This window comes from Rhagoletis zephyria, unplaced genomic scaffold (assembly GCF_001687245.7).
Source record: "Rhagoletis zephyria isolate East Lansing unplaced genomic scaffold, Rhagoletis_zephyria_1.1 Rzeph_scaffold_01025, whole genome shotgun sequence".
Lineage (NCBI taxonomy): Eukaryota > Metazoa > Arthropoda > Insecta > Diptera > Tephritidae > Rhagoletis > Rhagoletis zephyria.
Window position 1 is genome coordinate 107,116 of NW_016158109.1, and position 24,416 is coordinate 131,531.

The 24,416-nt window shown below is 34.7% G+C and overlaps 2 protein-coding genes across 3 annotated transcripts in view; both read right to left on the bottom strand.

Annotated features, from left to right (window-relative positions):
• Positions 1-24,416, bottom strand: part of LOC108362495 (uncharacterized) — a 160,384-nt gene that overhangs the window by 105,199 nt on the left and 30,769 nt on the right. The gene's annotated exons all lie outside the window — the stretch shown is intronic.
• Positions 13,357-14,838, bottom strand: LOC108362496 (uncharacterized). Of its 2 annotated transcripts, XR_001847478.1 has the most exons (5): positions 14,122-14,838; positions 13,910-14,053; positions 13,787-13,843; positions 13,537-13,689; positions 13,357-13,495 (listed from the first exon to the last, which is right to left on the bottom strand). XR_001847478.1 is itself a non-coding variant. In XM_017615505.1 (4 exons), the coding sequence occupies exons 1-4, from the start codon at positions 14,195-14,197 to the stop codon at positions 13,373-13,375; spliced, it is 621 nt and encodes a 206-aa protein (XP_017470994.1). In that variant the 5' UTR covers positions 14,198-14,838; the 3' UTR covers positions 13,357-13,372. The 2 variants fall into 2 exon arrangements, 1 of the variants encoding a protein (XP_017470994.1); XM_017615505.1 differs by having other exon boundaries at positions 13,910-14,838.

A 24,416-nucleotide genomic window follows, 5' to 3' on the forward strand; every position in this document is an offset into this window, starting at 1 on the left:
TGCTCAAAATACGCTTGACGTGATTGGCGCTTACCGAGGGAGGCCTTTCACCCCGACAACATGGCTTCAGGAAGGGACACTCNAAATAATAATAATAATAGATTGGCGCTTACCGAGGGAGGCCTTTCACCCCGAAAACATGGCTTCAGGAAGGGACACTCAACTATAGGAGCAATTGGCGAAGTAGTCGAGGCGGTACATAAGGCCGAAGAAGCCTGCCACCAGGCGCGGCCAATAGTGCTGCTAGTCACACTGGACATCAAGAACGCATTCAACTCGTCAAGATGGGACGACATGCTGGAGGCGTTGGAACGGTCATTCAAGGTTCCAACATACTTACTAGATATGATCCGGGACTACCTCAGAGACCGTTGGCTTTTGTACGACACAACACAAGGTCAGAGAAAGAGACGTATAACCGGCGGAGCGGCACAGGGGTCTGTACTTGGCCCGGACCTTTGGAACGCCACATATGACAGTCTGTTGCGCACGGAAATGCCGGAGAGCGCCTTCCTTGTCGCCTTCGCGGACGACGTGGCAGCCGTCATAACAGCAAGAAATGTCCAGCTAGCACAGCNTTTTGTACGACACAACACAAGGTCAGAGAAAGAGACGTATAACCGGCGGAGCGGCACAGGGGTCTGTACTTGGCCCGGACCTCTGGAACGCCACGTATGACAGTCTGTTGCGCACGGAAATGCCGGAGAGCGCCTTCCTTGTCGCCTTCGCGGACGACGTGGCAGCCGTCATCACAGCAAGAAGCGTCCAGCCAGTACAGCTCAAGCTAAACCAGGTCATGCGCAACGTCAGTGGATGAATAAGCGATCACGGTCTGCAATAGGCTACAGCCAAAACAGAGATCGTGCTCCTCACCAGGAAACGGATCCCAACAATTATAAATATAATGGTCGGACCTCAACTCGTGACGACTTCTAGGTCTACAAAATACCTAGGGGTGAAGCTTGACAGCAAACTCACATTCTGGGAACACATCCATGGAGTATGTGAAAAAGCTGCGCAGAGCACGGCGGCTCTAAGCCGGCTGATGGCAAACGTGGGCGGCCCGAAGCCATGCCGCAGGAAGCTTCTGATGACAGCGGTCCAATCGGTGCTCCTGTACGGGGCAGAAATATGGGCTGACGCATTGAAAGTCAAAAAATACCGGATTCAAATGTCTTCGGTACAGCGCAGAGGGGCACTACGCATTGCTTCTGCATACCGTACAGTGTCCGCGGACGCGGTTCTAGTTATTTCTGGCGTCATGCCAATTGAGCTACTTGCTTACGAGCGAAAAGAGATTTACAATCTCAGTGCCGAGATAGGTCGAGCATCTGCCGCGGCAAGGGCGCGCGAGCAACTAATCCAGCAGTGGCAACAAAACTGGAACGCGAGCACAAAAGGTCGATGGACACACTCCCTGATAGCCGACCTTCAAACATGGCTGAACAGACCACATGGGGAAGTCGATTTCTACCTGACGCAATTCCTCACCGGTCATGGTTACTTCCGAGAATATCTTCATAGAATGGGAAGGGTGGACTCACCGTTCTATCACTACTGTGTAAACGTCGAAGATAACGTGTACCATACATTCTTCACCTGCGAACACTTCTTGATTTCGCGCAGAATGTTGGAAGAAAGACACGGAGACATAACTCCGAACAACATAATTGGGGTAATGGTCTCCAGTGCAGACAAGTGGGAAGCAGTTGCGAGATACGTGAAATTCGTACTCCGCTGCAAACGAGAGGACGGTTGTCTACTGAGGACACCCGAATGAAACGCCCCTACAAAAGAGCAGCCCCAAGGCTCTAACAGCGCGCTCCTGCATCTGAAGACATGCAGAATTGCGGTGCCAGATGCGGGATTCTTGCGCGGGCGGTGGGAGTTTGGGTTTTAGTGGGTAGCCCAACACGCTTCGGTGGGAGTCCCACACTCGGGGAAGGTAGTATAGAGACTAGCGCCCCCGGCCANATCCTGCATCTCAAGACATGCAGAATTGCGGTGCCCCACGTGGGATTCTTGCGAGGGCGGTGGGAATTTGGGTTTTAGTGGGTAGCCCAACACGCTTCGGTGGGAGTCCCACACTCGGGGAAGGTAGTATAGAGACTAGCGCCCCCGGCCAGTGCATAAAGCATTTCCCTCTCCTACGAANGGGTAGCCCAACACGCTTCGGTGGGAGTCCCACACTCGGGGAAGGTAGTATAGAGACTAGCGCCCCCGGCCGGTGCATAAAGCATTTCCCTCTTCTACGAACAAAAAAAAGAAATAGATTGGCGCTTACACGTATGTTAGTGTTTGGACGAGCTTCTCCTCTGATTTGTGGCGTGCGCCTTAATGTTGTCACACAAAGAGGAGGGACCCACAGTTTTACAGCGATTGTATTTTTATGAGAAGCTGGTTTTCATGGCAGAAATACACTCGGAGGTTTGCTATAGCCTGCTGAGGGGCGCCCGCTATTAAGAATAAACCTTTTTGTATATTTTTTTGCGATGTTGCTTTGACCAGGGCCTGAACCCAGGCCCTGCGGAGTGGAAGCGCGCACTGCTTACCACTACATCATAGCGGCCACTCAAAATAATAATCCTCCTAAATTTAAGGAAACTTGGTACTTGACTTAAAAAGGGCTAATATTTCCTATTTTTAAGGAGAAAACGGCGTTTTTAATAAAATTTGTACTTAAAATAAAAGAAAACTAGTACTTGCCACAAATAAATCAACGTACTTAACTCCGTATTGAAGTATTACAACCATGATGCTCACTCTGTTAGTACTTCTGCACTTAGTGTTTTTGGAAAACAGAAGTAAATTTTGTCAATATAAATAATAATTTCCTTAAATAATTTTGAATTTTGTCAGTGCTGTTAAGACAAAGTTAATTGCTTTCCTGGCAAATGTCGGTGGTGGCGTCGCGTGAAGACTACTGCTTCTAGTTCCGAGATCGTAGGTGGACTCGAGTAAGTGGTTAGAGTAAGGTAAGTCAGTTATTTCAATTTAGATTAAATATTAAATTTAAATTACAAATCGTAAAATCTGGTTCTGAGTTCGCAGTTTCGAGTCCGCTTGGAGGTGGTTAAAGTAAAGTAAGACAATTATTTCACTTCAAATATAAATTACGAATTGTAAGATTAATTTCATATAAAAAAACCTAAATACTCAAATACCACAAAAAATAAATGAGATACATTTTTTTAAATAAAATTTAAAATTTTTTAAATACAATTTAAAAAATTTCAAAACAAAAAAAAATAATAAAAACAAAAATTTCCTGTTCTGGGTCTCGAACCTTGCATCTCTCGACTAGCACTTCAGAGCTTTTCTCTGTCGACCATTGCGACTGTTTGAGTCCCGCGAGCAAAATTACATATTTACATACTTATTTCCTACATTTAGGTACAAGTCCTACATCATTTCAAGTAAACATTTACTTAAATAANGCATCTCTCGACTAGCACTTCAGAGCTTTTCTCTGTCGACCATTGCGACTGTTTGAGTCCCGCGAGCGAAATTACATATTTACATACTTATTTCCTACATTTAGGTACAAGTCCTACATCATTTCAAGTAAACATTTACTTAAATAATAAAAAAATAGTATCATATTAACTTAACTTGGTGACAAATTTCCTACATTTAAGTACAATTCCTACTTAAAATTAAGAAATTACTACTTGCTTTTCAAAAACATTCCTAGTAATTGTTTCCTTACTTAAGTACATCAATTTCTTTGGTTTAAGACAATTTGGCTTTAGTGCAATATTGTTTCCTATTTACTTAAACTTGTATGGAGCTTCCTAACATTTAGGAAATCTCTTTAGTGTAGTAGTTTTATGTATATGTTCTGATAAATGCACGTACGAGCATTTCGTAAATTCGATTTTAAAATTTCGCAAAAGTTATTATAGGAATAATAAGTTGAGTAAGGGATAATTCAAAATAAACGATAAGGAAAGGCAAAAATATTATTTGGCATTCAAACAAACTATCGGTGGAAGCAGATTCTGTCTTTGGAAGACAATGTCAGGGTACATCTACATTGTCTATTGGCGTTTTCTTTTCTACCGAATAATTTTATCTTGTTATTGCCCGCTTCGCTCAAACAGCAAGAATAAGGCAATTAGGAAGGCAACATTTTTTGCAGAAAAGAAAACGTCGTATGTGCAAGCTTTCAGGGCTGCCTTACAGTCTGGATCAATGGCTAGTGCAGTTTCTTGGCTGGACAGCACTTCAGAATGATATACACAGCAGTTATCTTGTTGTATCAAGAATATGGTGAGGTCTACTGTACCTCTCTGATATCATGATAACGCAACTCTATACATATTCCCATCGAAAATGATTAGCCTTTATTCTGTGTCATTATTTATTGCTCAGAAACAATTAACGAGAACTCTATCATTCTTTCAGTAGCTTAATGATTTGTTATTAAGCAAAATTTAGTGTGAAAAGTACGACCTGGGTAAGTGGAGATTCAGTGCTGTATGCTTTAAGCAATATGCGAGACCGGGGTGTGTGTTAGTACAATTATTTTTACTGGGTAAGCAAGTAGAAGAAAAATTCAATGAAGCTGATTAAAACAGTAAAATCTAAGGCGAATTCATATAAGGTGGTCGCGGTAGTACAAAAACAAAAACTAGCATGTATTTTCTTTTCGCTTTCGGCACATAAATGTCAAATTTCAGCTGTTCTTCGCTTAAGGAGTAAGAGGGAAAGAAAATTCCAACACTTACTTTCGCACTCACTCATAAGGAGTTTTTACATATGTGTACGGAGGCGAATTAAAACAGCTGTTCTAGCAACACCACCTTATATGAATTCGCCTTGGTAAAATCTATTTTCATTTATTTGAAGTGTAAGCAAAACAAAGAGAAGAGCTTTTTTGAGAGTCCAATTTTAAATATATCATTTTAAAGGGCTAACATAAGAATTACTATTGTGGTTTGAAATGAATATATACATTTTCCTATTTTGAATAAATAATAATAATAATATAATAATAATAGATTGGCGCTTACACATATGTTAGTGTTTGGCCGAGCTTCTCCTTTTTTTTAATAAAACAAGTGGAATATTGTCTACTTAAACAATTTGCATACAGATATTTTCAATAAATTCAATAACGCAACCTAGAGAATTGATGAAAAGGAAGCCGGTCTGGGAGACCTGGGTGTGTATTTGTGCCTTAAGGAATCATCTGTGTGAAAGAAGGTTAAAAGTATTAGAACTTCAAAAGTATCGATATTAGCTGTACTCGATACTTTCGATATTTCAGAGAAAAAAACTCGATACATCGATATATATCTTTAAATTTTTAAATTTAAATGAAACACTGAAAAAACATCTACTCATTCAACAAATGCATAGAACCATTTACCAACAAAAAATTTTATTATATATATTATATACATCTTCGCTGAAATACAAAAAGTCGTAACTAACCACAAATCCAAAATTTACTTTTTAATTGATTGTGATTCATTTCATCGAGTTATTAGTCCCCAGTGGGATAGGGTCTTTCTATATTATGTATGTATGAACAGTGACCCACACTCAAAATCACACAGCGATATTATTACAATATTCGCAATGTTTTTTATCCTGAAGTATTTTTCATAACTTTTTTTTATAAAAGTATAGCTCACTCTCTAACAAAAGCCATATAAACAAATCTAAATTGCAAAATTTGTGCAAAATTAGAAAATATCAACAATGTTTAATCAAAATTGCAAACTTTTAAATTAGAATTTCTAGTTAAAATTTTGGAATGCAGATTTGTAGCATATTAAATTTTAATATAATGTAGTACAAGATCGAAATCGCTGAAAAATGATCAGATCTCAACGGAATTTCTTAGCGAATTCAAACTTGACTTGGCTGACGGTACTAGGCATTTTCCTCCATATAAAAGTAGTTGTCGAGCATACTTTATATGGGAGAAAATGCTCAACAACGTCAGCCAAAATAATTATTAAAAATCAACGCGATTTTATAACGTACTGAAATTTGCACTTTAATCTAGTAAAATTAAATGGGCTATAAAACTGCATACCCAAAATTTTTATAAAGCTTTTTAGTAAAAAACAATTTTTGGGTGTAATTGTTAAGTTTTTGAGTGTAATTGTTAAATTTTGATACATTTCGTACGAAATTTAAAATGTGGATTTATGTGGCGCTGGTTATGTAATGTGCTGAACTTTTATAAAAAATTAAAAACCTTAAATTGGCAAGCCAAAAGTGGTCAAAATGTCACTTAACTTAATTAGCTGACCACAAGAGTATGTCAACGCATGCAGAGCATTCTCACAATGACTTGGCAAAAGCGGACAAGTCTAAAATTTGTGATAAGAACAATATATTAGTGAAAGCGCTGCAAGTAATTTGTTCTCTGATGTGAAAAAATTCTTCACTTTTAGTATTAGAATAATTCGAAAGAAAAGTGCATTGTCATTGAAGACCATTAAATGCTAATAACTCAATTTGAAGAACATTTACTAAACAAGCTCTAACAACTGCACATTAGTTACTACTGATATATTGACTGTAATGATCACCTTATAAAATAAAATGTATAATGCACTCATCATATTAGGTTAACGATATTTTAAACGGTTAATAACCATGTGCAGTGTCAGATACAGGGGAGGGAGGGGGGTTGGCGGTGGTTGCATCTCGAAAAAGTAAAATTTCGGTTGAAATATATTACCTCAAACGAGAAATTTTAAAACAAATTTTTTTATTTTTTTTTATTTTAATCTTCAATCATAATCCATTTTTTAGGCTTGCAAAATATCTATATATACTTATCGGCGGACATTTGACAAAAGAACGGACAAAGAAAATAGCGTATGTCGGCAAAGCTCTTTTTACCGTTAGAGCAAATTTTGCCACCTTGCGACACAGCTGATTATTTTTGTATGGAAACTTTCTTGCGACATTGCCATAGTATTTGAGCTGACAATCATTGCAAAGTCAAAGTCGCGACACACATGCTTTTTTATTGTATTCAAATGCTTCAAGAAAAAGTATGTATATCAGTTAAGGCTTTTACTTTATTTCTAATGCGCCAAATTTTTTTTAAATTTCACATTTGCAATCCGGAGTTGCGATAGGTCGTTCATACAACTTTGTTCGCAACATTGCTATTTCGCCAAAAATGCCACTTTTGCGACGTTTTATGAATCGCACTATTATTATTTAAATGAAAACATGCAATTGTTGCAAACAGAAACATCTCTTTCGAATTGCAAAGTTTTTTCTTTGACGGTATAATATGTTTTGTCGTTATATACTATTTTGGATGTCCGTGAAAGACGGACTTAAGTTGCTTTGTCAAATGTCCACAGATATATTACGTGAGGGGATTTTTTGTCCAGATCATCAGATCTGCACCGTTCGTTTCATTTTCAAAAATGAGGTGTCAAATTAAAGAGTTCCGGCTGTAGATGTGCAGCAAGGTTTTACTTTTTCGAAAAGAATTGCCACCTGTTAAACAATTTAACCCAAATTATTTAATAATAAATGCCACCAGATCCGCACCTTTCGTTCGATTTTCAAAGGTCAGGTGTCAAAGGAAAGGGCTCGGGCTGTAGATGTGTAATAAGGCTTTACTTTTTCGAAAAGAGTTGCCACCTTTTAAAAAATGGGATTCAAAATATTTAAAATGTTAAATCATTTATTACAAAGTGGATATCTATCGAAATGGTTTTAAAAAGCTTTGTTTCTTAACTTCACTGTAGGAGGAGTGCCACCTGTCTAAAAAATTAAATTCAATTTCAATTAAGGGAATTAGGTAATAGAAATAAATATCCCCATATGGGCGCCAGACGAAAGACTTTAAGAAGGTAAAAGNTTAAAAAATTAAATTCAATTTCAATTAAGGGAATTAGGCAATAGATATAAATATCCCCATATGGGCGCCAGACGAAAGACTTTAAGAAGGTAAAAGTTGTAAATATTATGAAGAGGGTTGCCACCTATTTGAAATGGCGAATTCCGTTAACTTATGCACAATGAAATATTAAAATATGTCAAACAAAAAAGTGTTAAGAAATCTTTAGCTTTACCACTAAGAGTAGTTTTGAGGTATTTACAGAGAGTTGCCACTCGTTTCAAAAATTAAATTCAAATTCTTTAATAAGTTTAACGATTTTTTAAAATATGGGTATCAATCGAAATGGGTTTGAAAATACTTTATTTCTGAACTATATTTAGGTGGCTGCCACACGTTTAAATATTAAATTCAACTATTTATCGCAATGTGATGCGAAGGAAATTTAGGAAGGTTTTAGCTTGAAAAAATGTTTGAAGAGGGTTGCCACTTATTTGAAAAGTCGAATATAATTTACTTCCATAAAAATTTTTATCAAATATTAAAATACGGGTGTGAAACGAAAGAGTGTCAAGATATTTTTAGTTTGAGCATTTATAATGTTTGAACAGAATTGCCACATGTTTAAAAAGTTACGTTCAAAATAATCATAAATTAAGATGAATTTTTAAAAGATGGATATCAATAAAAAGAGGTTTCAAAAGGCGTTATTTCTGACCCTTATTTAGGAGGGTTGCCACATGTTTGAAAAATCTTACTCATCTTAATTCATTAGTTAATTGAAATATGTATCACAATGTTAGAAGAAATATATTTAAGAAGGTTTTCGTTTGAAAATACTTTTGAGAAGGATTTACAGCTGTTTGAATAGTCGAATTAAGTCAACTATACGCAAGTTATATAAAATATTAAAATATGAGTGTCAATCGAAAGGGATTTATCAAACCTTTAGTTTGAAAACATCATTTAGTTATTAGGCTTGCCATCTTTTCGAAAAGTTATACCGATCTAACAAGTATACATATGTGTATATTAAACGAAAAAGAATTTTTCGTGAAGATTATTTGATTTGCATCGTTCTTTTGAATTTCAAATATGAGAGGACGAAGTAAAGACATTGCTTGACCTGTAGATATGTGATAAGATTTACTGAAGTTAAAACTTTTTTTATCGGTACAGGGTGATTTGAAATTTGATGATATTAAAAACCGGCATTATGCTCGAAATATGCCAATAGGATCGCGTATAATTCTGACAAACATTTGGAATAGTACTAGGTTTTTGAATAAAAATTTAGGGCGTTTTAACGCCATGCGAGTTTACTAGTTAAATACAAAACAAGAAATCGTGTAGATGCTATGAATATATAGTCCTTATCATAATTTTACGACACTCACATATTGACAGCATTTGACCATTTGTCTTAATATCTTTTAATTTTAGTTATTTGTTTAAAAAAAGCCTTATAAATCCAAGTTTGAACCTTTATGCAACATTTGAAAAAAATCTAAAAACTTTCTAAAAAATTTCGAACTTTTTAATTTGGTTATTTAGAAATATTTTAAGTATTCAGTTTTATAGCCCATTCAATTTTACTATAATAAAGTGCAAGTTTAAAGTCACTGGTCCTTACAGTTGATTTATGTATTTTTTTAAATTGACGATGCCAGTCATTTTCTTCCATACGAAGCATTCTCGACGATTTTGTTTATGGAGAAAATGAGTAACACCTTCAACGAAAAAAATTCCCAAAAATTAAAGGCAATTGCGAGCTACTTGCAACTTGAATGGGCTATAAAACTGCATACTCAAAATATTTCTAAAAAAGCGAATTAAAAAGTTGGAATTTTTTTGCAAATGTTGCACAAAGATTCATACTTAGATTTATATAGTTTTTAATTAAAGAATATACTACATTATTATAAAAGAAATCATTAAAATTAAAAGATATTAAGACAAATATTCAAATCTTGACAATATGTAAGTGTGGTAAAGTTATGAAAGGACTATATATTAGGGCGGGTCGAAAAACACAAAATGTTTCATATGAAAATTGCATAGGTCTTAACGGAATTAAAATACTTCAATATCTTCAGTCTGCGGAATGAGCTTGAAAAATTAAAAATAAGAGTGGGAATACCTTTTTTCAAATTTTTCCAACGACTTGTGTAGATCCAATCCGGAATTTATTTTAATCTTTATTTCCTTCTTAATTTATTAAAATATTGATATTATCTACTTGCTTTTATTTTGTCCAATTTATTTTTTTTATCATTTTTCACGCTGGCGAAGAGATTTACATGATTTCTTGTTCTATAAATAATATTGTGCAAGCCTAAAAAAGGGATTATGATTGAAGATTAAAATAAAAAATAAAAAACTTAAAAAAAATGGTCTTAGTTAAGAAGCTCGAAATTTTTACGAAAGTTTGTTGGTTTTTTTTGATTTGAACAAAGATTAAAACTTGGACGTATATAGTTTTTGTTAAAAAATAAACTATATTTATAAAAACAAATAAAGTTACGATAAGCACTACATGTATGTCGGATCGAACTTTCGAACACTAGTTTTTGTCTATTTCCGCGGTGAACGTAGAAAATTTCACTTTCAACTGTGTAACCAGACATTTGTATGCGCACAAAAATATTAAGGACTTGAAACATATACTAAAAATTAAAAACCTTTCCATAACCGTTCTTATTAATTTTTATTATAAGAGAGTATTTTACAAAAACATCTGTATTCAATAGTTACAATAAATTAATTAGTCTCGGCTTAACCAGTATTACCCCGATGTATTACATGATTAAAGGTATGAATTATATCAAAATGCCCACTTCTGCTAAAATGCGCACAAATTAGCCATAAATTGTTTAATGCAAGGCATATTAAACAGGTGTTCAGTTAGTCTAGGTTCAGACGGAGAAACTTTTGTTGCCGCAACTCGTTACTTTTGGGAGAGGGAGCGACGAGGAAGGGGGAAGGGCGCCGAGTTGATCGTGCTCGGGCAACACGCTTTGTGTTCTTATTCGTCTCAGTTCGCTGCTAAGAAATTTGACATTCCTTTTCATTTACAAATTCTTTCAGTGCTTGCAGTTTTGTTGAGGTTTATATGAATACATACGGTAAGTTGTGAAATTGAAATTTGGCTCTTGATTTTTTGTACTTAAATATTCACATGTATGTTTATATATGCATATATTATATATATGAACATTTCAGAATATGGAGTACCAAGATAAAATTGAATTAATGCAAGATATTTTTGAGTGCATCGAGGAAGCCGTCGAGATTGATTCGGATGATAGCGAAAGGGAGGACATATGTAAAGGTTTGTACTGAGATTGTAGATTGGAAATTGAATACTAAATGAAAGGTATTTTTTAAACTCCAGGACTAATCGATATGTGTGAAAAAGTGGCAAAGATGCCTATAAGGAAAAAAAATCGTGAATGGACAAAGGTGTGAAGGAAAGCGAAGTCGGAAAAAGGATCATTCGCGTTCTTAACAAAAGAGCTATTGATATCGGACAAAGCTAGCTATAAAAATTATTTGCGAATGACTGAGACCCAATTTAATTTCCTGCTTTCATTCATTAAGGAAGACTTCAGAAAGCAAGATACCATAATGCGGTCCGCAATTTCTCCAGCTGAAAAACTGTCTTTGACACTGCGGTTTCTTGCTACAAGTAAACTTCAATACAAACTTATATATGCAATGAAATATGTATGTAAAAAATTTGTAGCATTAAAACTTGCGTAGCCAGGAATGGAATGAGGCTAAAAGCACTTACTTTTACAGGGGAAACATTTCAGAGCTTGAATTTTCATTCGAAAATATCAAAGGCTGCTATTAGTGGAATAATTCCGGATGTATGTGACGCTATTTGGGCTAGACTGAAAGGCATATTTTTGAAGGTAAACATTTTTAGTTCGTACTTTTTATGAACTTGTACGAAATTCTCCTTTTTTAGTTTCCAAACANAAGCTTGAATTTTCATTCGAAAATATCAAAGCCTGCTATTAGTGGCATAATTCCGGATGTATGTGACGCTATTTGGGCTAGACTGAAAGGCATATATTTGAAGGTAAACATTTTTAGTTCGTACTTTTCATGAACTTGTACGAAATTCTCCTTTTTTAGTTTCCAAACAGCTCTTCGGAGTGGGAGTCCATAACAAATGAATTTGCTATACGATGGCAATTTCCAAATTGTTTAGGCGCATTAGATGGGAAACATCCCTGCAAGAACAGTGAGTATCATTTNTATGAACTTGTACGAAATTCTACTTTTTTAGTTTCCAAACAGCTCTTCGTAGTGGGAGTCCATAGGAAATGAATTTGCTATACGATGGCAATTTCCAAATTGATTAGGCGCATTAGATGGGAAACATATAACCTTCAGGTCGTTGCGAAAAGATTGAGCATTTTACCACAACTATAAAGGTACAAACAGCATTGTTTTATTGGCACTTGTAGAGATGATGCGAGAGTTTTTTTGCAAAGCAAACTTTCCATGGTTTTACGTGAAGAGAGGGGCTTGCCAAAAAATGCCACAATTGGAAATAACCGCTGCCTGCCATATGTTATTGTTAGCGATGATGCTTTCCCGCTGCAGACACACATAATGAAGCCGTACCCCTATCATTCCAACTCTCGCGAAAAGCAAGTCTTCAACTCACGGCTTTCTCGCGCCAGGCACGTCGTAGAGCATTCTTTCGGAATTCTCTCGAACAGGTTCCGAGTTTTTCTTGCTCCAATTAATTTAAAAGTTGAATCGGTGCAAAAAATTACCCTAGCTTGCTGTGTTTTGCACAATTATTTAGCAGTAACCAACAATACAAGAAACGTAAACTACTCTCCAGCCGAAGGGTCTGCTATTGTTTCAGGCATTTCCTACAATCCACGTAGAGGTGGGGCGGNATAGAAACCAACACTACAAGAAACGTAAACTACTCTCCAGCCGAAGGGTCTGCTATTGCTTCAGCCAGTTCTTACAATCCCCGTAGAGCTGGGCCGGAAGCTATCCGTCAAGAATTTATGGCGTATTTCAACAACGAGGGGAGAGTAGACTGGTGATATAAATAAATAAATCTCTTTTTAGGCAAAAGCCAAAATGTATTTATTTTCAAAATATTAAATAAAAATAGTACATAATTCATTACGTTGCAGCACAACAAAAATACGTTCTTTAATTTAGATATATGTGTGAATGTAGATACAGTCAATATAAAAAGTTAAGGTACACGGGTTTTCGTTGTTTGAATTTCACAAACAAAACCTTGTACTTCAATGGTTTCATTAAAGAGCTTTTTCCTAAACTACACTTACACATAACTTATATAATAATAATTCAGTCTTTCGTAAAAAAAAAAATCATCACAAATTTTGTACATTAAAAAGAAATAAATAAAATAAAAATAAAAATACACATTCCAGGTATTTCTTCTATTTCACAGCACTAATTGTTATAAGGAGTTGTAAAAATAAAGAGATAAACATTTTTGATTTGCTTTTATAGAACGGACATCCATATTACTTACAGTCATTCAAAATCAGTTTTATAAAAGACTCCACTCATTGCATCTTGAAGCAGGTCACACGAAACAGGTTGCGAAGATGAGGCGTTCTTAGATTTTTGCACCAATCTTCGCATAAGGCATTGAACCTCCCNCGTTCTTGCACCAGTCTTCGCATAAGGCATTGAACCTCCCACGCAGCGTCGTCTTGCTGTTCGGGAATTATCTCCTCCATTTGGGTTGCTACCAAGTTACCCAGCCAAGAAAATGGCTTCGTGCGTTTTTCGCAGATTCTGTCTTTGAATGAGGCCAAATCCTTCGGTAACCTGTACAGTGCACCGTCCTTAAAAAAATAACTTAATAGTATCTCAAAACATGCAACAGTGTCTAAAGTATTTAAACTTTAAACAGTAATAAAATTAACTGGAGATTATCCACACCTTTGCCCGTTTCTTCTGTGGCTCTTTGCTAGCGCCACTGCTACTCGCTTCAGTGCTCTATAAACAAAGATGAAATTAAATTGTATATACATTTTTTTTGTTACGTATGCTTTATTTACTTACTATATCAATAAATTCACTTAAAGTCGTTTGTGGGCTTAGTGGGGAAGAATGAGAAATACTCGATGGGGCTCCTGGGCTAAACTGAGAAAAGTTTGAGACATCAGACGAGGTGCCTCCTGGGCTTTCGGGCGGGGGGGTTACATCCTTAAAAGTAAAACACGTATTTTTTAATAAACATGAGAAACAAAATTCAAATGTTATCTCAAAATTACTCTGTCCGCTCCTTATTTGTGTGTGGGCTTCAAGAAATTGTAATTGTGTATAACACCACAATTTTGGTGTGTACATACGCAGAGTCCTGAACCACTTTTTTTAGAAGCCGGCAACTCTCGCATCTCTCTCAAAAACTGTGTCCTCAAATTTTTCCACTTTTTCTTCACTTCTATTACGTCTAATTGCGGCATTTCCAAATCTTCGCAGATTTTATCAAACGCTTGGGCTTTGGCGTTGCGGTCTAAATAACCTGCACACTTTAGATGCATTCATACTGCTGCACCAAATTTATCAGATTTTCAATCTCCGCTTGAGTCCATTTGATTTTTTCTGCCATGGCTGCGCTAAATAAGCAAAGAAGCAAATTAACATACATATGTAAATACGAAAATTTATTTAAAAACTTTAGTTCTCAACTCACCTTTTACTTATAATCACAAATTTTATCAGAGTTTGTAAGTGCCGGGTAAACGAAGCGTACAGAAATTTGCGAATATGATATCAACGGAAATGTCAGAAAATTGCCTGCTCAGAGTTGCTCTGTGTGAAAGCGATGGGCAACACAAAAAGAGAAATTGACGAAAATGAGCAACAAAAGTTTCTCCGTCTGAACCTAGACTTATGAAAAAAAAACCCTTAAGCGGACGCGAAGCTCCAACAAGCGGCCAGTTTTGTTTTTTTTTCAGTCAGATGTTGACTTTTGCGCTTCTACATATCGCCACCTGAAATGCAAAATAACGTAACATCATCGTCACTGAAATGCAAAAAGTCGTAACTTATAAAAAATTCAAAATTCACTTTTTGATTGCTATGATGGATTTCTTCAAATTACAACTCCCCACATCGTTTTATGAAAAAAAAAATAGTCACGACTTTTTCCATATCAGTGGCGATGATGTTACGTTATTTTACATTTCAGGTGACGATATGTATATGTACACAAGAACATAGTCCATATTCAAAGATATTTTCTTTTCTAGAAACAGTGTTGCCTTTTCGTTGCCCTCGTCTTGCTGCCTGAGCGAAGCGGGCAATGAGATTTGTCGGTAGGAAAGAAAACGCCATAAATTTGAATTTATTCTTTAATCATCCTGTTTCTGTCTATAGAAGAATAAATATTTTTTTAATTTAGAAACCCGCCGTTTCAGTTTTTTATATTTGAGTTTTAATTTTATTTCTTACGAAATTCCCATAAGCGGTCATCTCTCATAGGCGGACAAAATGTAGGTGACCGTCGGTGGATAATAGAAAAATGCATAGAAAAAAACGCTTGCATTGCCACATTAGTTACAAAAATTTCGGGCTAATTATCATGCATCTAACGCTGAAGATTTTCAGGTGGATATTGCCTATACCGCTATTGCTTAATATTTTGCTCGATCTCCGGAAAAGATTGCCGAAAGATATATTAAACATTTTTGGAATATAATGCGCTAGATGTAAAAAATAATGCTTTCGAACGCGTAAGATCGCTTGGAAAACGATACAAATTTTTCTTAGAAAAATACGCTATCAATTTGATATTGAAATTGATACTGAAAGGATAATAGAAACATTCGTGAAAGGCAAGCGCAAAATTGAATTTGCAACTTAAATTATTATAAGCAAAAAGTTATGTTACTTAATTACATCCTCTATTTAACAAACATTGTAAGCAAGAAATAAGTATTTAGAAGTATATATTGCTTTAATAAGCCCAGCGTATAACTTTTTATCATGTGTTTTTTTTTACAAAATAGTTCAATTGTTTTATTACAGGGTATGCTATAAATGGACCATGCACCAAATTAACAAAATTAAACTTGCTAAAAGTTGGGTTGCCAGATTTTTTTGGCGCGAAATCAGTACATTAGACTTTTTCATGCTATAAAAATCAGTACTTTTCAGTACACTTTTATTCCAAGCAGAATTATGAATGTAAGTAGCAGATAATACTTGGAAACGCCAGAGTACATGTTTTTAATAATATCTTGGTATGGGTAAGGCTTCCACAAGTGGGCCCCAAATTTACCAAGATTATACTATTATTTACCAAGAAAAGCAAAAAAAAATTTGTACCGCAAACAATTTCATTGTATAGTTTAATGTTTTTTAACTCTGCACCCAAAAAAATTTTTTCATTCGGACACTTACTTTCAAAGAAAAATTTAAATTTCCAAAACACTGCAAAATTTTCAATTGTTGATTAAAAACAAACTATTTGGAATTTTGCAACAAAATTTACACAGTGTACTTTTCGACTAAAAAACTCGGCGCTGCCTGAATATCATTGAAAAATTATAATCTTGGTAAATTCGGGGCCCACTTGAGGAAGCCTTACCCGTTTATAAATAAAATGTTGTTCATAAAAAATAAAAATGTTATTCATTTTAATATGAGTATACACATTAACATGTAGTACGAGATACCTTCATAATACATATTACAGGAGCCAATCAATTATTTTATATACATGCCATTTTTTAATAGCAATAATGAGATCATTTCCACTTTCAGTGTTTAAATAGTCAAAGAACTCTAAACATTATACATATTTTAATATTACTTTTAATTTGAAGTTCGCTTTCTAAAATTTTAATTAGAAGTCAGTTTCTCTCTTTTCGCCAGGAAGCAAACTCTATATTTAAGCTAGTTCCTCTCAGGTGCTTCGTTTGAACGTGGTATTGAAAAAAACAAAATTACATATTTATTCAAACTGTGGAAAGAGACCTCTATTTAAGGACTGCATCCGTATTTTCTCATGGCTTAAATTATTTTTTCAACTGCGAAAAAACTTTGAAAGACTAAGAATACGCCAAAAAGAGTATCTAAATTCAATCAGTAAATTGTGAAAAACGAATTGTAAGTTGTAGGCAAAGCCATTCAATTATTCAAATTTGTTGTTTTTAAACTGAAAGTTATTTTCGAGATAACTAACAACACTCGACAAAAAATGTCAGCCCTCTGGTAGATAATGGCCCGCAATATGCCCATAAAACGATTGATCTTTTATATTAATTTCTTGCGCATATCAAACATTACCGAAAACAAGTCAGCTATATCTAAATTATTTTCTTCTTACTTTTTACAGTAAATTTTAAGAAAGTTGCAACGTTAATTAAAAGTCTTAAGCAAATCGTAAAGTATTTTGTTTGTGTAAAATAATATTACACAAACAAAATTCATGGGCAAAAATTATCGATCACCGAGTTACCGTGTACCAAGCTCGGTGGGAAGAACTCTATTACAAATTTGATTGCTCAGAATTGAAAAATTAGTACAAATTAGTACAAATTAATAAAAAATCAGGACATTAGCGTACTGATTGAAGGAATGAATAAAATCAGTACGAAAGTTGAAAAATCTGTACTGTACTGATAAAATCAGTACGTCTGGCAACCGTAGCTAAAAGTAAAATTGCTCGAACCTCTATTTGCATGAAAAATAAATGAGGGCTCAAGCAGGTTGGATGCTTGTAGGGTAAGGTCGAACTTTGATTGGTCACTCCCAGGTGAATCAAGTTAGAAGCCCGTAATTTAACGTTATTTGATAAGTTGATCCCAATCGCCCTCTTCAAATAAAATCCTGTGTCCGCCCCTGACCGTGTGTAACTATGTAGGTACATACACTCTAAAAAATTTTTGTTTAAATTTGCGCATATTAAGATAGGTAACCAGTTTCCTCTCTTAATGAATGCAAATTTACACACTGCTTGCTTACTTTTACTTATCATATGTGTGGCGTAGAACAAATTTCAAATTTGTTTTTTGAGTTTTAAACATTTATTGTTCACATCTTCACAGTTTACACATAAAATGTTTAAAATTTCCTCTAAAAAATGTTCGTTTAAATTTACGCATATAAAGAGAGGTAACCAGTTTCCTCTCCTAGTGTGTTATCACGTAGCGCACACAAGGGGTGGGTTTTGGGGTTAAATTTATTATGATTTATGAAATTTTGATAGAAAAAAATTTCTTTCCATTTCTGGTGCGTCATTTTGTAAGAATTTTTCTTTTTTCTTGAGACTTCAATTCTCGTATACAAATTTTGGAGTACCGTTCATTTTTTTATGATTTAATGATCGGATCTAAACCAAATTATGGGACGATCCTTAAGGTACCATCTATCCGGAATAATAAAAGAATAAATAAAAGAAGTAAAAATACTCCGAAGAATTGATAACCTTCCCTTTTTTGAAGCCGGTTGAAAATGTCTGAGTTCTTTGTAAATTTTATGTAAATAAAATGCAATTTATAAAACTTTAAAAAGTTTATTTATTTATTTCATACTGTACATAAAACTTGCATAAATGTATTTTAAAGAGCGAATTTTCAGTATTTTCTGATGATATATATTTAGAAGTATAAATCCTTTCCCCCCAAAAATATATTCCTGCGTGCGCCGCTGGCACTTAGTATTTATTATTTGTAAAAAAATTTATTTTTACTTTCAAAATGTTTGTAATTTTAAACATTACATGTGTATATTTATGTGTAAATTTTAAACAACTCATGTTCAAAATCAAATCTTGAACATCTTGTGCGTATACTTGAACAGATTCTGGTTGAAAAATAAACACTTTTCAGTAGTAGTTTTACATGCACTTTTTAGAGTGTATCTATTAAGAATCTATTTGCAACTTCGCGTTATAAACCTTGTTTTCTTTTTTCTTTCCAGGAATGATGACCGTGCTACTGCTTTATTGTTTGAACGAGTATGTACAAACAAATGTATATATACACATCAGATTCAGTTACATTGTTGAGTAAAACTTGCTGTCAATGATGAAGCAACAAAAGTTTATTAGGGTGCTCCGGAAAAAACGTAAAGTCGGAATTTTAATGCTACACCAAAAAATGCCCCTGTTATTTTATTTTGAATTAAAAAATCATTTAGAGGGTGCTCAAAGCGCTCAAAGTTTTCCATGCACATACATATGTATTTTATTTAAAAAAAAAAACAAATTTTCGTAGAAATGGTGTAGAGTTATTGCAAATCAATAGTTTTCGATCGGATAACTATGTTTCTCCTTAGAAGACTTCCAGTCATAATACCCATTTGTTTATTTAACCATTTTTTTATACTAACAATTTTTTAAGGGTCCCTTATTGCCTTTTTGGGGGTTTTGGGGGACCTTAAAAACAATTAGTACTAAAAATAGTTAAATAAGCAATTAGGTATTATTATTGGAAGTTTTCTGAAGAGAATTCAAGAACTCTATACCAATTCTAAAAAAATTTGTTTTTATATTAAAGACATGGAAAACTTTGAGCCAGTGTTACTGTTGTGCGACTAAAGTGTCAAATTGACACTTTTTGGAGATCGATGCCCCCTGACACCGACTTTTTAGAAATAGGCTTACTTTGATACTTCTCTTAAAAATCATGCGTCTTTTGCACCTTTTCTTTGATTTAAAATTCGATATACACTTTTAACAATTTTTTCCAAACAAATATTTCGTTTTCACGTGTTTAAAAATGCTTTCAGCATTAACTTTTCAAATGCACTTAAAAATTACATCTCTGGCAAGATGTTGACTGATTTCAACATTTTTATTATGTAAACATTTTGCCGCAAAAATATCCAGAAGTATCACGAATTAATGCACCATTTTTGTAGCGTAGCATTTTCCCAAGGTATTTGTATTAAATATATTTTCGTGGCTTCCGGTACAAACAAATAATCTGCGATAATTTAGTATATACAAACTTAAAAGGCTAAAGTTTGTTACAATAAGTGTTATCTACTAATGTTGCTTTTTTCTGACATTAATATTATATTTATGTAACTTTCTTTTTCAACTCCAATTTCGTTTTAATAATAAATGCAAAATATGCGTATTGCGTATTTTCAGTATACCCCTCATCAATGGGGTTTTAACGCTCTACACGCTCTACAAATCTCTCATCATGCCCTCCTTTATATGGTGCAGAAACATGGACGATGTCTAACAAAGATGAGAAGGCTTTGGGGTTTTCGAGAGAACTATTCTCTATGGCCCGTTCGCGTGGGCAACGAGTACCGAAGGAGATGGGATAACGAACTGTACGAGCTTTTTAACGACATGGACATATGTAGTTAAGCGCATAAAAGTACAACGATTGCGCTGGCTTTGACATGTTGTACGCATGAATGATGACACTCTAGTGAAGAGATCATTCGACTCCGCACCCATGGGTGGACAACGAAAGCAATGGCGCCCACGAACACAATGGAAGGACCAAGTGCAGAAGACATATGATGAACAACCGGCGCAAATCTGCAAAAGGAAGAGGCAACTGGCGAAGTTTTTTGTTCTCGGCTCAAAACGACGAAACGGTTGTAGTGCCAAATAAGAAGAAGACAACAGGTTTTTATTTTAAGAGAAAAAGTATTTTTGAAAAAATTAAGATCTCCATTAGCAATTTATTAAAAATTACGGGACATATCATAGATGAAGTAAAGTTAACTGTAATGTTAGGTGCAGCTTTCTTGACAGTGTTTCCATTGAATATTATGTCAAAAACCTTAGAATCGATTTTATTTCGGCCATGAATATGCCCCAATAAGTTTCGAAAGGTAAAATAATGAAAGTCTATATATAGATGGTATAAAAGATTTGAATTACTTGAAGACAGTTTTTTTCGGCTATGGCATTTTTTGCGACTTCCGAAAAATGTTCAGCGGTAACACTGCTTTGAGTACCCGCTAAATATTTTTTGATTTCAAAATAAAAAACAGGGGAATATTTTTTCGATGGGGTACGTCCTACGGGTCGGTAGCATTAAAATTATGACTTTAATTTTTTTGTCCACCCTAAGGTACATACATATATGTACATATGTATGTATAAGATGTCTTGGCTCCAATAGATAAATACATTTTTTTTTTAAGTGTAGATACCTAATACAAACATATATACATAAATACATATTTTTTAAAGTAGATACCTAATACAAACATATATACATATGTATGTGTGTATATGCTCATAATTGTTCTTAAATGATTAATCATTTCGCAAATAGGACAAACACGAGAAGTGTGCCATATATTAAGATACATATGTATGTATTAGGGATGTTAATTTTTCGGCTTTTTCCGATCCCGGGATTTTCGGGATGGCGTTGGCACAATCCCGGAATCCCGGGATTAGTCCCAGGATTTACATATTCATCACTTTTCAACTACTTGAATCGAAAAAATTGCTTCTATATTGTTTGAGCAGCTCTCCTACCATGAAATAATAAATAAATGGGTTTGAAACCTACTTTTCTATTTAAAGTGGAGTTTTTATTTTTTCTCTCTGACCGCAGGATTTATTTTGAGGAACTTTGTAATTTCAAAGATATGATTAATTAAAAAAATTGTTAAAAAAATTCAATGCAATGTAGAATAAAAATATGGGTAACAAATGCAATAGCAAATTTTTTTAGANAAGTGTAGATACCTAATACAAACATATATACATAAATACATATTTTTTAAAGTTTAGATACCTAATACAAACATATATACATATGTATGTGTGTATATGCTCATAATTGTTCTTAAATGATTAATCATTTCGCAAATAGGACAAACACGAGAAGTGTGCCATATATTAAGATACATATGTATGTACTAGGGATGTTAATTTTTCGGCTTTTTCCGATCCCGGGATTTTCGGGATGGCGTTGGCACAATCCCGGAATCCCGGGATTAGTCCCAGGATTTACATATTCATCACTTTTCAACTACTTGAATCGAAAAAATTGCTTCTATATTGTTTGAGCAGCTCTCCTACCATGAAATAATAAATAAATGGGTTTGAAACCTACTTTTCTATTTAAAGTGGCGTTTTTATTTTTTCTCTCTGACCGCAGGATTTATTTTGAGGAACTTTGTAATTTCAAAGATATGATTAATTAAAAAAATTGTAAAAAAAATTCAATGCAATGTAGAATAAAAATATGGGTAACAAATGCAATAGCAAATTTTTTTAGAATTTAAAAAATATATATTTTTTGGATTCACAAGGACAAATAGGTAATTTTTAAGCTGGCAAAGTTAGAAGAACGAAATTCGAGGATGGTATCGAGTTTATATAAGCCCTTGACATATAATTTTTTCAAAAACAAATATTGCGAAACTTCAAGGATAAAATTTTAAAACGACATTTTCAATATTTACCAGCCCTTCTGCATCAGAAACTTGAATCTGTTTAAATTTTTCACGATTTCCTCATTAATTTTATACCCATACTTCTTCTCTAAGCACATTTCTCCGAATTTTTTAAGTCATTTTTGATTTACTGACGTCAGAGTGAAAAACTAAAAACGCAATTTTACTATATTTGGCCCAGGGTTTCGCGAATATATTGATATTTGTGTTTAAAATTTATTATCGCGCGGTGTTGTATGTATAATTAGCTAGACGTTTATAAAAAATATTAATTATTGAATAAAAAAAAATATATAGCCAATACTGGTCAGGAAAAGGAGTTTCTATTATTGCCATCAGTGCAAATTACAAATCCCGAGAATCCCGGGATTACTTGCCATTTCCAAGATTTTCGAGACCTTAAAAAGTCCGGGATTAACATTCCTAGTATGTACCTACATACATACTTAGCTTTGACTTCAATGAAAATTGCTGAGACTTTATTATTCCAGTACGTAAAAAGTGAAAAAGGTAAGAAGTATGTATCTATGTGCATACATTCGTAAAAAAATTACGGTGGAATTATTTAAAGAGCAGGGTATTAAATAAGATGAGTGAACTTCAATTTGGAAAAAATAATGTTTTCATGGCGATTCACTTCGTACTTCGAATTGCGGAAACTTGCTTTACCTACATATACATATGTATATAAAGGTGGTACTGCTGTTTGCAGTAGATTCAGAGAATGATTTTACATAGAATTTCGGAACGCCCCTAACACGTACTTTTGGCGGAAAATGGAGCGTTGATGGTGTTAAACAGATAAAAGTTACGTGCCATAATTTTTCCGATTAATCTAATTCGTTCTTAAAATTACATACCTACACTATCATAAATTTATTTACACATATACTTATATACATACATACATACATAAATAATATTTGTGAAGTATGATTGGTCTTAAAAGAAAAACGGATTACATATTATTAATCTTTCTATAATATTTCTGTGACGTGCCCCTTTTTTGTAAGCCATCAGCTCCTATTTATAAGTCTACGCAGGGCTGGATTAAGAATGTAGGGGCCCAGAGCCGTTATAAATATATGTGGGGCCAATTTTTAAGTTAGTAATTACATACAATTAATTGGAAAAAAAATTATATTTTCATTTTATTGACTTCTAAGCACGTGTTTTCTCTTGAAATTCTCGCCTGACTTCCTTTCTACTTGCCGCTCATGTTGCATTGTTTTTTTTTAGATTGGCGCTTACACATATGTTAGTGTTTGGCCGAGCTTCTCCTCCGATTTGTGGCGTGCGCCTTGATGTTGTCACACAGAGCGGAGGGACCTACAGTTTTACGCCGACTCCGAACGGCGATTGTATTTTTATGAGAAGCTGTTTTTCATGGCAGAAATACACTCGGAGGTTTGGCATTGCCTGCCGAGGGACGACCGCTGCTCATGTTGCATGCAGTATTAAAAAACTGACCACGAAAGCCTCTTATATGAACAGAGATGGGATTAAACGAATATTTTGTCTTCTTGGTCTGGTTTTTATTTCTGCCTGTGCTTTCTCAACCCTCAAAGTTATTATATCTTCGCAGGTTGTTGAGGATAAATAATTCACTTGCCCACGTCCCTTATTTCCGTATAATATATACATGCCCGGGGGTCATTCTAAGCTATCAGTTCCAGCATCCCCCGGAAATTTCCATTATTGGGTGAGTCGATAATCTCTCCGCAATATGTATTGATGGTGATGACAAATCTTCTTAATACCTAGCGATCTTTTCTGTAATCTCTGAAAAATTATTTCGTCATCACATGTGGGGCCCTGGGCCGCGGCACCGTCGGCCTTTCCCTTAACCCAGCGCTGTATGTACAACGTACACTGTACGTACACACAATTTTTTTGTTATTATAAGCTATTATTTACGGCTCTAGGACTTATTCCCCCAGCCTCAAATCACCCGGACAAAATCCTCGCACAAAATCCATCGAAACAATAATAATAATATTAATAATAAAAATAGATTGGCGCTTACACATATGTTAGTGTTTGGCCGAGCTTCTCCTCCGATTTGTGGCGTGCGCCTTGATGTTGTCACACAGAGCGGAGGGACCTACAGTTTTACGCCGACTCCGAACGGCGATTGTATTTTTATGAGAAGCTGTTTTTCATGGCAGAAATA

Coding starts and splice junctions, on each gene's coding strand:
- LOC108362496 (XM_017615505.1), bottom strand. CDS start 14,197: ATGTACACACCAAAATTGTGGTGTTATACACAATTACAATTTCTTGAA. Junction 13,844..13,909: donor TAAGTGAATTTATTGATATA/GTAAGTAAATAA, acceptor CTTTGTTTATAG/AGCACTGAAGCGAGTAGCAG. Junction 13,690..13,786: donor CACAGAAGAAACGGGCAAAG/GTGTGGATAATC, acceptor TATTTTTTTAAG/GACGGTGCACTGTACAGGTT.